This window comes from Hibiscus syriacus, unplaced genomic scaffold (genome assembly GCF_006381635.1).
Source record: "Hibiscus syriacus cultivar Baekdansim isolate YM2019G1 unplaced genomic scaffold, ASM638163v2 tig00112383_pilon, whole genome shotgun sequence".
NCBI lineage: Eukaryota > Viridiplantae > Streptophyta > Magnoliopsida > Malvales > Malvaceae > Hibiscus > Hibiscus syriacus.
In genome coordinates this window covers 3,204,551-3,226,775 of record NW_024063319.1, presented here as the reverse complement: position 1 = coordinate 3,226,775, position 22,225 = coordinate 3,204,551, and the positions used below count along the sequence as shown (strand labels likewise).

Here is a 22,225-nt window from a genome sequence, read left to right as displayed (position 1 = left end):
GTATTTCAGAGGTCATGTACGCGTACCCATAGATTCTCAATTATGCAACAAGATTCTCTATGAGGCACATTGCAACCCATTCATAGTACACCCAAACAATAATAAAATGTATCAGGAGCTTCGTTCATTGTTCTATTGGTCGAGCATGAAAAGAAAAGTCTCAGAGTTTGTCGCTAGATGTCTAGTGTGTCAGCAGGTTAAAGTAGAACAACAGGTTCCCTCATGTTTACTTTAGGTCATATCGATTCCTCAGTGGAAATGGGACAGGGTAACCACCCTCATGTTTGCTTCAGGTCATTTCGATTCCTCAGTGAAAATGGGACAAGGTAACCATAGACTTTGTGACCAGGTTACCAATGACCAAACAGAGAAATGGCGCAGTTTGGGTCATAGTAGACCGCATGACCAAATCAATTCACCTTATCCCAGTTAGGATGGACAATACCTTAGAGAAGTTAGCTCAGTTGTACATTCATAAGATAGTGAGGTTGCACGTTGTGTCAACTTTCACCATATCATACATAGATCCTCGATTTATTTCCCGCTTTTGGAAAGCCTTTCATGAGTCCTTAGGCACCAAACTACACTTCAGCACAGTTTTCCATCCTAAGGTAGATAGTCAGTCAGAGCGAGTTATCTAGATTCTTGAGGACATTCTCAGGTGTGTCATTATTGATTTAGAGGGTAGTTGGGATGACCATTTATCGTTAATGGAGTTTGCCTACAATAATAGTTTTCAATCGAGCATTCAAATGGCTTCGTATGAGGCCGTGTATGGGCAAAAATATAAGATTCTACTATGTTGGACATAACTTAGTGAGGGTAAGTTAGTAGGCCCATACTTGATCAGAGTGACAAAGAAGAAAGTTCGGTTGATTCAAAACTAGCTAAAGAAAGTTTTAGACATGCAGAGGTCTTACGCGAACTTGAAGCGTAAGGACACTGAGTTCATAGTTAGGGACAAGGTGTTTCTCAAGGTTTCCCCTTGGAAGAAAGTACTCTGCTTGGGGCGGAAAGGAAAGTTGACTCTGCACTTCATAGGAACTTATGAGGTACTTGAGAGAGTCGGACCAATAACTTACAGGTTAGCCTTACCACCAGAGTTGGAGCGCATTCACAATGTTTTCCATGTATCCATGCTTAGGAGATATCGTTATGATCCTTCTCATATAATACCCCTAAAGTAGATTGAGGTCAACTCAGATATGACCTATTCAAAAGAGCCAGTCAGAATCCTAGGAAGGGATGTGAGAAAATTAAGGGTTCAGAGGATTACTTTGGTAAATGTACTATGGAGGAACCATGGCTTCAAGGAACCAACTTGGGAAATCGATGAGGACATGAAACTTCAGTATCATCACTTCTTTTATCCAAGTAAATTTTGAGGGTGAAATTTTAATTAGGATGAGAGGCTTGTAACACCTCGGATCCTAGGTTGGGAGTTTTAGGCTAACCCAAGATGGGCTTTGAACAAGTACTTTGGCTTGTAAGAAGACTTGATCCCAAAAACAAAATAATTTGGGCTTAGATTGAGCCTAATAGTGGAGAAAAAGGTGTTTTTAGTTTACAACTAAAATCAAGAGGACCAAGAGTGTAATTAGACCATAGTTTAAAATTAAAGCTAATTTATATTAAAAATGGATGATCTCACGTCTGTTTCTCTTCCTCATTTTCTAACTCTCATTTGTCATTTTCTTATTCCAAAGTCTCCATTTTTCTTTTTAGGAGATTGAGCAAAGGTGGAAGATTTAGTTTATTTCCAGTTTATTCCATTAAACCAATGTAAGAACCATATTATTCTCTTCCCAAGCTTTATTTCAAGCCTACTCTTATAAGGTTTGGTGATGAATGTCAAAATGGGTTTTACAAGGGTTTAAGAAGTTCAGAGAATCCTGCCCATTTCCAGTGATTTCTAGCCTTAGGAAGTGTTTTTAAACCCTTCTTAGCCACTATATTCACGTAGTAAATCATTTTTTTGTTCTTATGTAATGAAAGAGGTTGGAGAAACCTCCAAAGCAAGGGGAATGAGAAGCTCACTTTAGGTTGATCTTTGAACACCCTTAGCATCTTAGAATCATTAGGTAACTCACTGCTAACTCATCAATACAACATGTAGCTCATTTAGATGAGATTTGATAAGTTGCACAAGCTTAAAGTATGATCACAATAGATTGCATTATTTGGGTGTTTTCAGTATGTTTACATACTCTTTATGACCCCTAATATCAAATAAAACACTTAAACATCAATTGGGGACCTCCCTAGGGCTTTTGGGGTAGAAGGATATGATTTTTTGTGCTTAAACAGGGTACCCTGTAGTGATGGTATCGATAATGTAAGAACAACATCGATGCTGCTCTTTATTCGGGCAAAAACTTAGACAATTTTAAAAGGGTAACATCAATACTCATTCATATAGTATCAATACCAGAGTAGGAGTTTCGATACTCCCTATAGGGTATCGATAATGGGGTATTTTTCAAAAGATCGAACCTAAATTTGGTATCGATACTCAGTTAAGTATAAATACCCCAACACCAAAGTATCGATACTTAGCCTATGTATCAATACTACCTTAACCAAATAGCCCATATCAGTCAGGGGGTATCGATATCAACAGGTGGGTATCTATACCAAAGGTTTAGTATCGATACTAAAGGGTCAATATTAGTACCTACGAACATATTTGGATAAATAATCCAAGGATTAAGGGATCATATTCGAGGTATCCATATACTTAGAATAACAACAAATAAGACTTCAAGCGAGAACAATAATTAAAATCTGAACAATAGAAATAGTAACAACTAGGATTGCATAAAACTAGCCTTGTTTGACACTCGAGAAACAATTAGGACACCCGAGTTCCTCTGTAGCAGAGTACGCCATTCAGTGGATATCCAAGTCAGTGTTGAGGCACTTCAGTAGTCGACTAGGCGCATATGCCCCAAGACTCGATGGAGTAAGTTGACGGGTGTACGTTTCTGATGCAGCTCCTGATCTCACCCAAGATACCGAGGGTATCTTAGAAATGCTAAAGGGGTATGTGAGCTCCAATATGCATAACCCTCAGTCGCACCATGATACCTACTCAATAGTTAAAACCAGTAGCTTTGCATTTTCAGATATGTGCCACTAGCTAACTCATTTAGTGAATACATGTAGTATAGTACAATTATTAGTGAGGCACTGAGCTCATAACCTCAACGTTCGGAATGTGTTTCCGTGCGTCGATTCTTAGGTGGCTAATCATGGGGAGTTATCATCACAGACATTCCAGTGCAGCATTTCAGGCCATCAGAGACTTTTAGAGTACGTTCTGAGTTATTCTTAAAGGGCATGTACTATTTATGAACCATTATATGTATTCATTCGTAACTTGATTTGTACTCGGTGTTTGTATTATTCGGATATATTTTGGGAGCTCCCCATATTTTGTAAACCCGTATTATTATCATGTTATATTTTAACTGCTATGGATGAATTATTATCAGTTGATTTACAAGCGGTTTTAAAGAAAAAAATTTGGGTCACTATTTTTGTAGTCCCGTATAACGTTATAATCCATAGATCTTCTAGTCGGATTGGATCAGGGTGTTACATGTGTCCCAAGTTATATTTAAATTTGTACTTAACTATACTTCGGGAAGTTCTACCGTGCGACGGCCTTAATATACATATAATGAAATGCGCTATCAGTTTTGTTATTATTTTTTTAACAAAACCGATAAAAAAATTATCTAAAACATTATTATTTCTACCTAAAACATTAATGTTTTTTAACATTTATGGTAAAGTGCCCAATAATAACAAAACCAGAAGAAAAAATAACAAAACCGGTAGCGCTTTACTGGATATGTTAACAAAATCGGTAAACGCCCAATAATAACAAAACCGGTAGAAATAATAATGTTTCCGATAATTTTTTACTGGTTTTATTAAAATAATAATAACAAAACCGATAGCACATTTCCTTAGCCGTATATTAAAGCTGCCGCACGTGAGACTTTCCACTATACTTCTCCTATTAGATGTTGATTAAGAATAAGAAACATAATTTGAATATATTTATTTCTACATAAATTTTTTTAATTAAATAATTATCCATATATATATATATATATATATATATATATATATATATATATATATATAAAGAAAAAATGTCCTTGTATCTTAGTGGTTTTATCATCGAGTATAATAGGCCTATTATATGGTGCGGAAATTTTGACTATTATAATTTGTCATATATGAGATTTTAAAAAATTCTATAGCGGACGCTGAGAAATTAATTAAAAATATTCTGATAAGTTTAATGAATTTAAATTTTAAAAAAAATCAATTGAGAAGATAATTCCACCTAGACAAAATTCATAATGATCACAAAAATAATATTTTTTTTTAGAAATTTGCACCAACTTTAACTTTTCCACAATATCAAACATTGTGTATATCATGTGTCAAATCATTTTTTTTAGATTTAGTTAATTAAAGAAAAATACATGAGATTTAAGAGAATTAAAATAGAAGTTATTTTGTCAGTGATACATAATTTAAAAAAAAATATTTGGCACACAAATATCAAATATTTTAAGATTGTATCCTTCTCTCAACTCTGAAGCACATAATGAAATATTGGCTAACACTCCTTACTGCACACACACCGAGGAGGAAAAAAGCCTTGACATTCTCCATTGTCAAAATACTCCCCTGCGCAGATAACAGAACATCTATTGCTACTTAGGCACAAGATCTTTCCGGTCCACTCCTCATACTTTTCGCTTCGAGACTCACATTTTCTGCCCTCCACCACCATAGGCCCCATCTCAGCTTCATTTTACCAAAGAGTAACACATGCAAGATAATTAGAGAAAATTGAAGTGTGTATATATATATATATTTGACTATGATTGCTTATATCTTTGCATACACGATGATCGAATCAAGTACCTCAAGAGATAACAACAATTCTTTAACTATCGAGATCACATGGTTCGTCCAGAAAATTGAAGTATATAAACACACACATATACAAGATTATAAAAATGGGAGAAAGAATGGATATAAAAAATGCCTGAGAGATATGCTATTTTGAAATGTGAATATCAAATATGGTTCATGAGAAAAGAACCTGATGCTAGAAGCAACATAAGAAGGAAAGCAGCTGAGACTGATCGTAAGAATCGTTCCATATTTTGCATAACATTTAGGGCAAGTGACCAATCGAGCTAATGCACACGTACGTGCAAGAGAGAAAGAGAGAGATATATGAAAACGAAGCATTGAGAGACCTTTATATAACGAGTTACCTACTAGGGAAGGACGAAGACAAGTAAGTTTTTGTTATTAATGCTTAAAATGTAACATATTTTTCATATTAGTATTTTTGTCTTAAATAATTTTAAATTATATTTTGTAACGATATTTTTATCCTCATTATCCAACTTATAAATAACGGATATTTTTATTCATTAATACAGATTATTCCAAATGAAAATATTTGCTTGGAAAAATAGGGGTTATACTTATCTTCATTGATTAATAAAGCATTTTTATGTTATAAAGATCAATTGATTTATTTATTTTTAGCTATAACTGTTTTTATGATGACAATAAAGGATTTTGATTTTTTGAATTTTTAAAAAATTCATTGTGTATGCTATTAAAATATAGCATTTGAAGTGGTTTATGGCTATTTAAATCACTTGTAGTTACGACTTTAAAATCTTTCGGTTGAAATATTTAAAATATGCTTTAAACTACATATTATAAATGGTTGGAGTGTTGTAATTAAAAGCATTGAAAACAATTTTAAAGTTATGACATTAATAATTATTATTAATGATAAATACATGTATTTGAGTTGTAGAAGTGCATGGTTAATGCTAATTGGTATGAAAGTAAAAGAATAATGTATTTGAGTTGTAGAAGTGCATGGTTAAAACTAATTTGTATGAAAGTAAAAGAATAATGTATTGGAGTTGTAGAAGTGCATGGTTAAAACTAATTAGTATGAAAGTAAAAGAATAATGGGTTAAATACATGATTGATCACTTATGTTTATGTTTTGTCCACTTTTTCTCATTGATTTAAAAAGCATACGATATGATCACTTTCGTTTTTATTTAATTAAGATGCGGTCATCACAGGTTAACTTTCGTTAACAGTTAACATATTAGGTGAAGTGATAGTTAAATATTTTGGTATAATCACACATTTGATCCCTGTTATTTATATAAGCTCTTAGTTTAGTCCTATTTTTAATATATTAAAATAAATGTAATCATCCAATTCAATAATGCCACGTGTCACCATTCGGTTGGAAAATAAACTTTATTTTAATTTAATATATTTGTTTTCCGCTAATCAGAGAGTGACGTTTGTCACCCTCTTATTGAAAGAAAACAAAACAAAGCAAATTGGGGAAGTATTAAACATGTCACACACGACATCATTCGATTTGATGATTAAATTTATTTTAATTTATTAAAAATATGACTAAATTGAGAGACTATGTAAATAATAGAGACCTAATGTGTTATTATACAAAAATATTTAACTATCACATCTCCTAATCTGTTAATTGTTAACGACAGTTAACTCATATTGATCACATCTTAATTAATTAAAATTGAAAGTGATCATATATTATATTTTTTTGAAAACAATGAGAAAAATTAGATAACAAAAACATAAGTGATTAATCATGTAATTAACCCAAAAATAATTTTAAAAGGTTCCACAGTTTCGTTTTTATTTTCTTTAAATTAATATTAAATCCATATTTTCATATGATATCAAAAGTTCATCATTGAGTATAATTGGCCTCAGCAAAAATTTTGATGATTAAAATTTATTTTATGAGATTATAAAAGAAATTGTAGCCCATGCTTAAATGAGAAATTAATTGAATATATTATATATGATAATTTTAGGTTTATTTTACTTTTTTGATTCGATTTGGAGTTCACACTTCAAACATCAATGAATTTAAGGAAATATAAAAAAATCATTCAATTCTATTGATTGGCTTTAATGATTAAAGAAAGTGTTATTCTTCTTTGAGATCTTAGGTTCGAACAGTTGAGTGTATATATATTGTCAATAGCTAAGAAAAATTATAAACATATAATACTTTGTAATCATCCAAACTATTAAAAAATTGGACATCAATTATATATCATATACCAAATCATTTTTATTTTATTTTAGATTTATAATTAACTCGGGAAGAATACATTGGATTTAGGAGAATTAAAATAGAAGTTATCACATCAGAGATGCATAATTAAAAACATTTGGCACACAAATATTTTAAGAAGGTATCTTTCTCTCAACTCTCAAGCACATACATAATGAAATATGGGCTAACATTTCTTACTGCACACACACCGAGAGATAAAGCCTTTACATTTTCCATCTTCAAAATCCTCCGCCGCCACGCAGACAACGGAACATTCCCTGCTACTTAGGCACAACCCCAGGAACTTTCCAGTCAACTCCTGATACTTTTCGCTATGAGACTCACATATTCTGCCCTCCACCACCATAGGTCCCATCTCAGCTTCATTTTACAAAAAAATGCAAGATGATTAGAGAAAATTGAAGTGTGTATATATATATATATATATATGACAATGAACGTTTATACCATTCCATACAATATGATCAAACTCGAGATTTCAATGAATAACAACAATTCTTTAATTAATGAGGAGACACGGTTCATGCAAAAAAATAAAGTATATAAACATGCATATATAAGATTATGAAAATGGGAGAAAGAATGAATATAAAAAATGCTTGAGGCATATGCTATTTTGAAATGTGAATATCAAATATGATTCATGAATAAAAACGATTAAAGAAAAAAAGAACCTGATGCTAGAAGAAGCAACAAAAGAAGGAAAGCAGCTGAGACTGATCGTAAGAAACGTTCCATATTTTGGATAATATTTAGGGCAAGCGAACAATCGAGCTAATGCAAACGTACGTGCAGGAGAGAGAGAGAGAGAGAGATACATGGAAACGAAGCACTGCGAGGCCTTTATATAATGAGTTAACGACTAGGGAAGGGCGAACACAACTATGTTTTGTTATTAATGCTTGTATTTTGTAACGACATTTTACCTTTATTATTCAACTTATAAACAATAGGTAATTTTATTCATTTCAGACTTTTCCAAATAAAAATATTTGCTTTTAAAAATAGGAGTTATACTTATCTTCATTGATTAATAAAGCATTTTTATGTTATAAAGTAAAAGGCAAACCATATCACTGACCACTTAACTATTGCTTATTTTCATTTTGACCACTATTTTTAAATTCTTGTCAATTAGGATACTCAACTATTTAAATACATTTAATCAGGCCACTTTCCTGTCAGCAGTTAACGGAACTGTTGATGTGGGAGTTAGTGAAATTGGTATAATTACATGTCACCAGGGAAAAGTGGGTTTAGAATAAAAGCCCTAACCACTAGGCTAAACACATTCACTTGTTCTAAAATGCAGCATTTATTAAACATATCGTAAAATGCAGTACTTACTTTAATAATAATTTTAAAATTTTTAAAATAATTTCATACATATATTTTAACTCAATGTCAGTTTTTTAAAAATAATTCCATATATTTTCAATAAAATATAAATTAAGTTAAAAATATAAAATCATTAATATATTTTTTAAATTATTACTTATATTAAAATTTTTAATTTAATGATTATATATATATATATATTTTTTGTTAAATTTATCAAAAAAATTAATTTTTTTAAAAATAGTTTTGAGTTAAAATATATATGGAATTATTAATAAAAATTTTAAAATTATTACTTAAGTTAAACAATTTAAATTGATGAATATATATATAAATTATTGTTAACTTTATCAAATAGTTTATGTTTTAAATAATTTCATAATTTTTAATAAAAATAAATAAATTGATATATATATATATATATATATATATATATATATGAAATTATTAGTTAAAAAATAAAATTATTACTTAAGTTAAAAATTTAATTTAATGATGTTAACTTTATCAAATAATTTCATATAATTATTTATAAAAATAATTTGAGTTAAAAATATATACGTGATATTATTAAAAAGTATTAAAATTATTACTTCTTTTTTGAACTTTGTTTCTCTTTCTCTGTCATTTTGTTAATGTTTAAGTTAATGCAACTTACATTAAAGAATTCGTTCTAGCATAGTGGCCTGGTTATAACCTGTTTAACGCACGTTCGATTCCCACCCAACCCGCATGCACTTCTCTTGTTAATTTTCCATTCAATCTAATGGTGACACGTGGCACAATTTGTTTGGATGGAAAATAAAATAATTAAATTTAAAACTATTTTCTATTTATGTTGTAACATGTGTCATAATCTGATTAGATGATTAATGTTATTTTAATTTATTAAATTAGAATCATATTGATAGAATATATAAGTAAGAGTAATCAAATATGTAATTACACTAATTTTACTAACTCTCACGACCGCACTTCTGTTAACTGTTAACGGCAAGTGGTTTGATTGAATACATTTAAATAGTTGAGTGGCCTGATTGAAAAAAAAATTCAAAAATGATGGTCAAAATGAAAATAGACTATAGTTGGATGATCACTGGTATAGTTTACCCTACAAAACATTTAATTTTAAAAATATTTAAAAGAAATGAATGATCAAATATGTAATTATATTAATTTTACTAACTGTCACGTCAGCATTTCCGTTAATTGTTAACGACAAGTGATCTAATTGAATGTATTTAAATAGTTAAGTGGCTTGATTGACAAGAATTTAAAAACAGTGATCAAAATGAAAAAAATAAGTGGTCACTAATATAATTTACCTTAAAGTAAACTGATTTATTTGGTTTAGTTATAACGGTTTTTGCGATTATAAGAAAGGGTTTTGAATTTTTGGATTTTAAAAAATTCATTGGGAATGCTATTAAATTATAACATTTGAAGTGATTTTATGACTATTTAAATCAATTATAGCAGCACAAATCAAGTGACATCGATAATAAAAGAATTATTGTTATTCTTTTAGGTCTTAGGTTTGAACACCATAAATGTCAAGAGTGTAAACGTTTAATGTCAAATGATTAAGAGTTATCTTTAAATAGATAATGCTTTGTACTTACCCAGATTAATAAAAAAGTGTATGGTTAACAATAATTAGTATGAAAGGAAAATAATAATTTTTAAAAGTTCGATTTTTTTTGTTACAAAGACCACAACATATTTTTCCCATTAAATTAAGATTAATTGCATATTTTCATATGATATCAGAAGTTAATCGGTAATATAATTAGCCTATTATATGGTGCAAAAATTCTAACGATTATAATTTTTTAAATGAGATTTTTAAAAAATTTATAGCTGACGCTTAAATGAGAAATTAATTGAATATTTTATATTTGATAATTTTAGGTTTATTTTGGAGTTCACACTCCAAACATCAATGAATTTAAGAATAATAAAAAAAATCAATTGAATTTATCGAGTGACTTTAGTGATTAAAGAAAATGTTATTCTTCATTGATGTCTTAAATTCTAGTAGTTGCGTATGCACAGTGCGTGTACATTGTCAATGATTAAGAAAAAATATATACATATACTTCTTTATAATCATACAGACTATTAAAAAGAAAAAAAATCATGATGATAAAAAGACAAATATACAAGGCGCTTTTTCCGAAAAATCATCGGTGATCGGTATATTTACCGATCTAACACCGGTCATATTATATTTCTCGATCTAACACCCGTAGCAGTAAAGCGCGCCCCCTGCCCCGCGTTATATGCTGATTTGGCACCACGTGGGGTATAGAGCGCCCCCTGTACCGCGCTATACACTGACATGGGTTACACGTGTGTATAGCGCCCCCTGATCCGCGCTATACGCCACGTAGGGGTATAGCGCGGATCAGGGGCCACACTATACCTGGTTATCTGACATGTGGGGTATAGCGCGGTACAGGGGATGCGCTATACCTTTAATTACCCACCCGTTCACACCCCAATCCTCCCTATAAATACCCCCATCTTCAATCACTTTCATCACACCAAATTCTCTCAAATTTTCTCAATTTCTCTCAAATACTCTCTCTGTTTAAGGTATATTTTTATAATATTTTTAATATTATGTATTTAATTTATTTAAGTATTTTACTTTATTTAATATTTTACTAATATAATTTTTTTGCAGATATATAATGAAAGACAGTCTACTTCGCTTGGATGGAAATTATATATCTCGACACTTTGCTGATACGGTAACATTTTAATGTTTTAATTTAATTTAACTTATTAGTAATAATTAGTTGATTTATTTAATGCATGATTATTAGATTAAGAATTAATTTTTGTAATTATTTATTTTTAGGAGAAGGATCGTGTATTAGATCCTTTTATTAGGAATCTTAAGTTAGTGATACCTAGTTGTGTCTTGCCGTGTCTTGCCGGAGACCCACACATTCCATCTTTCGTGCGGAGAGTGCACGGTCACGCTTGAGGATGTTTCTATGCACCTGGGGTTTCCGGTGGATGGAGATGTGATATTAGGGATAGCTTCCGGTTCTTGGACTACTTTGTGCCAGGATAATCTAGGACGTGTCCCGGAAAGTTTTATTGGAGGTAGGATACCGTTAAATTGGTTAGATGCCAATTTTCAGGAGTTGAGCGCAGACGCCTCTAAGGATGAGGTTAAGATGTATGCACGGGCATGCATATTGCAGTTGATAGGAGGGTTGCTGATGCCGGACAAATCGCGCAACCTAGTTCACTGTATGTGGTTACGACTTTCGTCTCGCCGGATCATTCAGTTGGGGCTCGGTAGTTTTGGCTTTACTGTATAGGGAGATGTGTGGAGCCATTGACTACAGGCGTAATGTTATCGACAGATGTCTCCTACTGCTGCAGTCTTGGGCATCGTATCGATTGCCCTTTTTATATCCCGTTGTGAAGAACCCATTCGCATTTCCACTACTTCTGAGGTAATTATAAAACTAATTTTGTATATTAATAATTTTATATATCGTATAATAAATTTTTTCCTTGAATAGGTGGTCTACTGATAGGAAAAATCATCAGGAGCTACCTGATGAGTTAGAAAAAATTAGGGTGCTAATCGATCAGAAGGCTGGCACACAAGTATGAATTTTATTGTTTAAAAATCGATTTTAGATTATAGTTATATAATTAGATTATTCTTTTGATAAAAATTATATATTATTTATTTTAGTTTGAATGGGTGTCATATTCTACTGATGATGTGAGGGCGGTGATCCCACCTGAGTTAAGGGGTCCATTAGATGTTTGGATGGCGATGGTCTCTCTGATCTATTATGCGACCGTCGAGTAGCACTCCGCTGATCGCATGCTCCGGCAGTTTGGTTGTTTTCAACCAATTCCGGATACACCGCGCAATATGGACGAGTTGCATAGCTTAGATAGAAGCGGTAAGACAGACACAGATTGGCTGGTGAGGCATCATGAGTGGGTCGTGTTGTGGGAGGATTGACATCGGCTCCTTCCCCGTAGAGACCCCATTTTACTTGACCTCTTGAGTGTTGCTGAAGGTTATTATGAGTGGTTCAACAGTAACGGGAAACCGTTTCTGCTTCCCGAGGATGCACGAGGGCAGACCTTTCCGCGACGTCGACAGAGACGTGATCCGACACAGCACCATCGTCCCCCGACTCGTGGACGGAGAGCAGGTGCTTCCGGTTCATCCTCAGCTGCACCAGCAGGACCTTCACAGCAGCCACCGCAGCCATTTATGATGCCGCAGGCCGCCATCGCCTTTCCATTACCAGATGTTGTCGTCGCCGCCTTCACCTGGTTTTATGACTCCGTCGCCGCCACCGTCACAGATGACTCCTCCTGGAGGCTATTATGGGTCTATGTTTGCAGATTCGACTTGGGGTTCATATGATGGATATTTGGCGGGTTCAGCCTCATCACCCATGGCTGCAGTACAGACACATCTTGTACAGTTTTCACACTCAGTGATGTCTGGGTTTTCCCAGTTTTCGCAGGCCGGTGGGATAGTAAGTCATACACCTCCAGGGTCCTTATTCTATGGAGGTGCTTCATCGTCATCAGCTCCTCATCAACCTAGTGTATCTGCTCAGGACGACGACGACGACGATGGTGATGATGATGACAGCGAGGAGTCAGAACCAGTGATATGAAGAAATCCTCCTCGAGACCCGACAGCCACCGCCCTGCGGAATACGTTCGCGTCGCATGCATCGATAGATTTTTTTATTATATTTGTATTTAATTTATTTTGTTAAATTTTAATTTTTTATTATTTCTCATTTAATACTTACTTTATTTTGTTAAATTTGTTGGACTTTTTTAATGTATTTTAGTTAATTTTGTTTATTACCATTTAATATCAGTTATTATAATTTGGTTATCATTTAATACTTATTGTAAGTTTGTTGTATTTAAAATTATATTCAAATACCAATTTGGTTATCATTAACTTGAAGTAAATGCAAATTAAAGTACAAGTATTATTATTTGATAAACAAATACATCATTTCCTCATCAATTGTTACTTGATGACAACATAAGTGGACATGTTTTTCTCGTGTGTCCTGGGTTTCTACAATGCCCACATCTTCTGTCTTGTCTAGATCTTTCTCGAATATCCATATCACAATGAATTTAATTGGATTTTGGATGACCACTCTCCCTCAATAAACTTGGATTTGGTACAATCGAAAGCCAATCTTGAACCTCATCAGGGTCTTTGTCATTACCTATGGGGGGAAACTCAAATTCATATACCTTAAAAACTTCAGATATTAAGTATACGGGATCCACAAAATGGTTATAGTATTGACTTGTGTGCAAGCAAGCTGCTATCACATGAGAGCATGGATACTTCAGAGCTTGAAAAAAGCCGCAGTCGCACGTTCTGTCCCTTAGATTTACTCTTAACGACACATCTTCAATACCTTGAAGAGGTCGCGGTAACTATGTGACACGAAACATTTCATGCCTTCTAGAAAAGCTTGTTACAGACATTCCATTTGATGCAGCAATTTTTTTTCTGTAGATCTGCAACTAATCTAGGGTGATAGACATGACCGCCTTGCATCCAGGTTTGAGCTTGTCCCCCGAGCTTCGCAAAAAGTGCCCCCAAACGAAAATATGTAGTTTTTACCAAAGCCGCTACAGGTAAGTGGCGTTCACCCTTTAAGGTTGAATTGATTGCCTCAGCCAAGTTGGTCGTCATGTGTCCATATCGATATCCACCATCATATGCGTTCGTCCACATTTCTTTATCGATGAGGCTGATGTAATCGTATCCTTCCTCGTTCTTCGCCCGCAAATCTTGAAGCATTGATTCAAACGTTCGAGGAAGTAGTTCGTAACCTAATAAAAAAATGTATAACTTACTAACTTGCTTTCACTTACCCATGCGCACAATTAATTGACGCTCATCATTCTTCTTGTACCTTCCATGATAGTTCGCAGCAATGTGTCGGAGACAATACCTATGTTGGACAAAGGGTGGTTGCCACATTGGACCCAAAGACTTCATTGCTGCTTTGATCCTAGCTCCGCGATCTGAAATGACAAGAATGTGCAAAAGCAACTGGAAGAATGTTGCGATTTCCATCTTGGATAACTGTCAATAATAAAACTTGCTTGTATTTTCCATACAAGAAAGTCCCGTCGATCTGGACCACAGGCTTGCAGTATTTGGCAGCATTAAGGCACTGTGGGTAACTCCAAAAAACCCGGTAGAATTGGCTTCGATCGCGAAGAACTCGATCATTATGGTATGCATAGGAGGTTTCGAAGTCCACAATTGTCCCAGGATTCAACGTTCGCACCAGCCTAAACCAACCTGAAAGTTCATTGTAAGATGCATCTCATTCGCCATGAAGTTTGACAATGACATTTTGTTTTGCCAACCAGCTTTTTTATAGGAGACAGTGTACCCATACTGCGATTGTATAGCTGAAATCAACACTGCAACAACTATATGAGAGCTTGCTTTTACCATGGGCATGATGGCTTGGCATATCATTTCAGAGTCCAAGTTGGGATGATCTTGGTTGACCCCTCCAACACAACATGTGTGAGGACCGTTGTATACTGTTAGTTCTCATATGTTGTTTTTCTTCTTCATTTTCGATACGCGAACCATCCAATTGCATCCATTTTCGCGTCGGGCACAATAGCATACATATTTTTCAGTCGTCGATCGGTTGACTCTGGACTGAACAGAATTACGGATATTGTAATTTTTGATAGCCATTATCGCTTCTTCTTTGCTTGAAAACTCCATGCCTAAAGATAACTCACCATTATTTATTGATGAGTAATATCCACAGTCACCGAGATGAGGCATATCCGTAAATTCTGGCCCATACATTGCACCATAATCAGCTTCATACATGTGTGCATGAGGGTCAGTTTGTGTCACATTTCCTGGAACTTCATCTACATCATCATCATCGGAGTTGAATTGCGGTGATTCTAGGTGAATGAATAGTCCAGTCTCAGCACCATCCGCACCAGGCTCACGCAGCGGTTCTTCTGGTGGAGATGATGGTTCCTCCATGCGCTCCACATTTAGGTCGAAGAACCTACTCCTTGCATGTATTCCCCTTGAACTAGAAGGCATATTGACATTGAGATCGAAAAAGCTCACAGTCGAATGCCTCCCCCTGGAGCTTGAAGCCATCGTGTCAAATGGAAACTGCACAGATTGTTGCATCGATGACATCTCCATATTAAGGTCAAAGAAATTTGCAGATGAATGTCTTCCCCTTGAACTGGACGCGGTGTTGCCATACGGATTGTTCGTGGACCCACCTCAGTACATATCGTAAGGAGTTACGGATGAATGTCTCCCCATTATGACATTAAAATCATTACACATTACTGTAGTCGGGCTGTCAACTTGATCAACTTGTTCAGCCAGCCCATAGTGGGAGCTTAATGATTGACCCCGAACATCATGCACTTAAACAAAATGTGCATACATCTCAATAGCAGCGTCTGAAAAATTACTTTGAGCTTCAACCATCATTTGAACATCATCATTGTTCGAAAGTTCGAACGCTGTATAAGTTAATGGCAACAATGATGTTGGAAATCTGTATTGCAACGACGACATTATTCTACTACTTCCAACATGAATCTTCCTCGAAATCTTCGTTATCAGCTCCTCAAGAGTTATGTTTCTCTTGAATGATATTTTAACACGCTCATTTGATACGAAAACAACGCCGGTTTCATCTTCTCGAATTTCACCATCATAATAAACAATAGCTGAAAGTCGCGTCATTCTTTGAGTTTAAAAGTGCGGCAATATTATATCTTCAAAACAAATAACTGAAACAAACATGATTAAATAAATTATATATGAACGAAAATATAACACAATAAATTTTTTACACATCAATGTAAATAATTTAAATAATATAATATTATATTATTACATGCACCGCAAAACTATTTCGACGTATGTTCCCACTTTTTAATTTTATAAACATAAAATTAATTGAAAATAATTAGTATAATATTTTTTTCAAATAATGATAATAAACAATAAGTATAATTAAAAAATTATAACAAAAATTACCTTATAACGAAAAATTGCACGAACTTCTAAATCAAATATGAGAAGATTGCCTGAATTATTACTCATTGACGGAATTGTTGTATTAATTTATAAGTTGAGAGGAGAGATGCGAGGAGATGTGAGAAATTTAACCGGCGGAGGAGTGTATTTATAACCATATAAGGCGCGGTACCTGCACAGCACTATATATAATTATTCATAAAAGATATAGCGCGGACCAGAGATCGCGTTAAATATAATTCCGGTATAGCGCGGCCCCTGATCTGCGCTATACCCCTACATGGCGTATAGCGCGGATTAGGGGGCGCGCTATACACACTTGTAACCCATGTCAACGTATAGCGCGGTACAGGGGGCGCGTTATACCCCACGTGGCGCCAAATCAACATATAGCGCGGGACAGGGGGCGCGCTTTACTGCTACGGGTGTTAGATCGGGAAATATAATCTGACCGGTGTTAGATCGGTAAATATACCGATCACCGGTGATTTTTCGGGAAAAACACCAATCTATCAAGACAAAATTCATAATGATGAAAAAGAATCGAAATATTTTTATAAACTTGTACCAACTTCAAAATTCCTATTATTTTGTTTTACTTATTTTAGATTCAGATAATTAGTTCAAGAAGAATAAAAATGTCATGAAGAATTCAAAAAGCCGAGTTGGGAATGGTGGAAATAGGACGACAACTTGTTTCACTCTCTTTGTGCACAACCTGTCTGACAGATTTCATTGGAAGGGCTTATGGGTGTCTTTTGGATGCCATGGTAATGTCGTTGATGCTTTTATTCCTACTAAGAGGTGTCGGCTAGGTAAGCGCTTTTGCTTTGTTCGGTTCTCTTCAATCCATGATGCGTGGAAGGCAATGTTTAAGCTAAATGGAAGTTGGTCGTGGGGCTACAAAATCAGCATTTCAATGGCCAAGTTCAACCGTAGGAACAACTTCTGGAAAAGGAAGGGAGCATGGAGGAAAATGGGTCAATGATCTAGGGAAGCAGAGGTTAAGCCCTCGAAAGGTCAATATCCTTCGGGTAAAAAGGTCATCATGCTTCGAAGTCTGCTATCGATGAAGATAGTGACAGGTGTGTTGAAGTGGTCGACGTTGTTGGTAACGTTGTCCATCAACGTTTAGAATAGTGCACCTTCGAAGCAACTCTTGAAGTGATAAAAATGAATAGTATCAGTCTTTGCTCTTGTCTAAAGGTATTGGTGATATTTCTGTCATGAAAATTGTAGGTTCCTAATTTCTTCATGAGTTTGATGGAGAAGAAACTGGGACTCTTTGTCTTCGATGAGGTTTGAATTGACAGTCCGGACAGACCATCCGCTACTAACCAAGTAGCAAACCTACTACACTTTCTTTCCACGAGCGAAAATTTAAGCTTTCCACTTTATTTTGGCAGAGAATCAATTTCCAAGCAAATTGGCCAAAACATTCCACGGACGATGCAGTGGGTTGTCGGTCCAATCTAGCATCATCGAAAGTCTACATCCACTAGCTATTTCTCCTACCTCACCCTCCTAACTTTCTCGTACAAATTCAATGTTGATTTTACGGCAATCAGATTTACATGATCTATGGCAGCCTTTATTTGATCGAAGAACCCCTTCACAGCCTTCAAGACCATCTCAAACTGAAGTAATGACACAAAATTTAATGACAGCAGCTTCCAAAGGAGACCAATCAAACAAGCAAGCAATGACATGCCTTAGGATTATCCCACCACTAATCCATATTGACCACAAGCTCGCCACATACTGATTTTAACCCATACAAGAGATCTAATCTTAGAATAAAAAAAAAAAGTGACTCGTATCAGTCGATTTCTTATTAAACACCATATCATTCTGAGCTAATCAAAAGCTCTAAATTGCAGTCGCTACTAAAATTAGCCAAAAGCTTCATAACTTCCCAACAAATTTAAAGGATAGGCAACAACAGAAAAAACTTTAAAATGACACTAATACCTGGCCAAGCCCCTACCAATGAACAACTAAATGCCAGAAGCACCCATAAATCTACAGGACATACAAAAGAAGCTTGCACGCCTGTATGGAACCATTTCCCCTTAAATAACATTTGGATTAATACTTAAAGATTCAGCCATGAAAAACTATTTTATCCCACATTAACGCGATACCCCCTAATCTCCCTTCTACATATGACTCCAAAAAATCGAAAATAGCATCATACCTAAATTTTTTAATGGTCGACTCATCCAGACTTACCTTCTTGGATTCTTGTAGTAGTAGCATCACAAACTTTTGACTTCTTACAATTTTCCCGAGGGCAACAATTTTTACAGCATTCTCCAAGCCTCTCGCAATCCACGTGAGCATCTTCATCACTTTGGAGCTCCACTCAATGCGCCCACTATTACACTCGCCTGTAACTCGTTCCTCCTCTATCAAGCTAGCTAGATTATTTTATAACCTCACGTTCGTTCCCTACAACTTCGATCCCCAATTTCTGTCCCAATCCCAAGTTCTTTTTGGCTTCTTTTTTTTGGGGGGGGGGGGGATAGAATCCACCTTACTACCAAATATGAATCTAAAATCGACCTCTCAGACAATTTTGAAACTACCATATATTTTTTTCTTTAATTTGTTCTTGAATGCTCGAACCCTCCTTTTACGATCCACTTCAGACAACACTCGTTGAAGTTTCCAAAGAGACCCAAACTTTCTATTTTTCTGGTGTTTTACGATCAATTCTGAAAAAGACCTCTCGCTCTCATTTTCACTATCAGGTTCAAACTAATCCTCGATAGATTATTTATCTCCAAGTCCTTATTCTGATCGTGTCCAAACCCCATACAACGTAAGTCATCAATGGCACTTGAGGTTAGATTGACTTCATCTAATAATGATCTTTCAGGCTTGTTTAGCCCAATAGTATTCAGGACAGGTTCTTCATCTGCTTCAACCGTTACTCAAGCCCTATTACTATTACCATCTATTAAATTATCTTTTATTGGCCCTTCTATTATATCAGTAGGCACGTCACTAGTAGTATCACTCTCCATTTCTACACACCTTTTTTCACGTTGGGAGTATCGTCCAAACATTCCTGCTCGTCCAGCCGTTCCAGGTTCTATCCTGTCTGATTCGAAATTCACATCCTGATCATTCCCAACACTAGTATCATTTAATGTGTCTCCATCTTTTGTCAGTTCTAACTCCTGTTCACCTTCAACCGACGAACTAACGTAAGACGGAGTCTCTATAGCTTTCGATGAAGAAAATAAGCTATCGCTTGCCCCTTGTTTCTTTCTCGATCTTTGTATGTGCACATGCTCGTTACCTTCCCTCATCTCCATTGAATTATCTAAGAATCCTAGATCCACAATTTGAACTGGGTACAGTATGCCCCCAGCCTTGATCTCAGTTACGTTCGAGGTTTTTTTAGGCGTATTCGTTGTTATCATAATTATGATCTTCTCACGGTCTTTAACCTGGTTTGTATTTTCCCCTAATGCTTCAAGATTCTCTCACAGTTCCGCCAGTCTCTTAAACGTGATATTATTCCAACAATGGATTAGAATTCTCGATAACTCCAACCAGGTCGCCCTCTCCACCTGAGTTATCTTGTCCAACTAGATTTTAACATCCTCAAAATCCTCTTTCAGGTAAGCTCAATAAAGGTCCTCCAAAGAGATAAACAGATCCTCGACATCAATTATAATAAGGAACGTCTTGCCTCCTAACCTTTTGACTTTAACCTCTCGTAGTTCCCACTCTTGTAGTCTCGACTCAATGCTTCTGACTCTGCAAATGGTAGTCATCTTCCCCACCAAGCATTTCCTCATTTTCCATAATTCTTCAACTTGAACATGACCCAACACCTTCTTTCTCTCCTTGAACGTTTGGTTACTAGTCCCCCTAACTCCGATTCTTATTTCTTCTGTTTCGTCTTTTGGATTGATCCACTATTCAGCCTCTCTTTATCCCTTTCTTTGTTAATTGGGCTTCTCATAACTCTTGCTCTATCATTTTCATCCATGGTTTTCAGAATCGGACCGGTTAGCGAATCGGCCATGCTACCGGTTCACTGGTTCAACCGGTTCGACCGGTCGGAAGAACCGGACGACGTCATAATTATTTAAAAAATTAAATAAAAATATAAAAAATATTTAATAAAAAATAATTTTTTATATCACAAGTCATATTCAAAGCAAATCATAACATATATAAGTTAAAAACCATAAAATCAAGTGAAACAAAATGATTCAAATTAACTACAACATAATATTTAAGGTAAAACATATTAAATAATAAATATAATTATATAACTATAATTAAAAAATAAATTTGAGATTAAAAAAATCATAACAAAATGATATTGTTTGGTTTAATTTTTTTTAAACAATCTCACTTGACTAAAAAACATAGAAGAACATCCCAAAAGTCTAAAGAGTAAAAATATGAGAACAAAACAATCACACATGACTAAGAAACATAGAAGAACATCCAAACTAACTTATATAAATAATAGAGGTAATTTGACATTTAAAATCATGGAGCCTTTTGATGAGCATTGAGTGAACTATTCTTTCACTTCAATCAAACTCGAATTTTAGGCTTCAAGCGAGCTTCTAAATTTTTTTTGAGTTCAAGCATTTTCGAGTTCAAGTTTCAATATTATATTTCGAGTTCGAGTTGAACTTGATAATTTTTAGCTCGTGAGTTTGAGTCGAATTGAGCTTACTTTTACAGTTTTCAAGTTTGAGTCGAGCTCAGCAATACTCGAGTTCAACTTGGCTCGTTTAACAAACGACGTCGTTTGGTTTAATTTAAAAAAAATTGATGGTTTTTTCCGATTTTCAGCCGGTCCGGTTCGAACGGTTCATCGGTTCTGGCCGGTTTACTAATAGTGGTTCAACCGATGTAGATTGAACCGGACTAGACAGCGGTTCCCGGTTGAACCGGCCGATCCGATCCGATTTTCAAAACACTGTTTTCAACACCTACCCTCCTATTGAACCTAGCAAGCACCACTACGATTCTACACACAGATATTAAGACCATTAGTTTCTCGATTGCTCTGTCTGCCTCCATTCTATTCTTAATCCTTACAAAGCCAAATCTTCCCCCCTACTTTTATTGCAGTGAAAGCATTTAATACTTCTCCATGCCTTCCAAACAACTGCCAAAGACCTTTCCAATAAAATTTCAATGGAAGAATATCCATGAATAAGGTTACTACTCGTTGCCTTCCATCGTCTCCTCTCTCATAGCGTAGTTATATCGAGTCATATGGAAGTAATCAGAGAAAATATCTCACTTGTGTGCGATGGTATCCTTTTCTCGATTAGAGTGAGAGAATCTTTTTTATCCTCTCATGATTCTATCCCAGCTGTTAACAATCCGTTGAGCCCTTATCCATTGGAAAACTCTTCTAGTTTAGTGTTTTGGGTTAAAAGATAATGGTGATCTCCCATTCTCACACGGTGGTGGTTTCGTCAGAGGTGGTTGTTGATCACGATGTAGAGCAAGAGTCACCTCGTGTGGAGGACACGATCAAAACCTCCTCAACTGGATTAAGGTTGGGAGCTATATGTTATTCCTTCTATCAAGGAGAA

The 22,225-nt window shown here is 34.9% G+C and overlaps 1 protein-coding gene across 1 annotated transcript; it reads right to left on the bottom strand.

Annotated features, from left to right (window-relative positions):
- Window positions 1–7,299: 7,299 nt before the first annotated feature.
- LOC120178922 (defensin J1-1-like) lies at window positions 7,300–7,994 on the bottom strand. Its single transcript, XM_039184683.1, has 2 exons — window positions 7,879–7,994; window positions 7,300–7,564 (listed from the first exon to the last, which is right to left on the bottom strand). The coding sequence occupies exons 1-2, from the start codon at window positions 7,940–7,942 to the stop codon at window positions 7,368–7,370; spliced, it is 261 nt and encodes an 86-aa protein (XP_039040614.1). The 5' UTR covers window positions 7,943–7,994; the 3' UTR covers window positions 7,300–7,367.
- Between the last annotated feature and the right edge of the window lie 14,231 nt (window positions 7,995–22,225).

Bases quoted from the DNA above. Each gene is read 5' to 3' on its own strand.
- LOC120178922 (XM_039184683.1), bottom strand. From the start codon at position 7,942: ATGGAACGTTTCTTACGATCAGTCTCAGCTGCTTTCCTTCTTTTGTTG. The intron at 7,565-7,878 runs GTTCTTTTTTTC...TGTAAAATGAAG, and splicing joins GTTGCTTCTTCTAGCATCAG to CTGAGATGGGACCTATGGTG.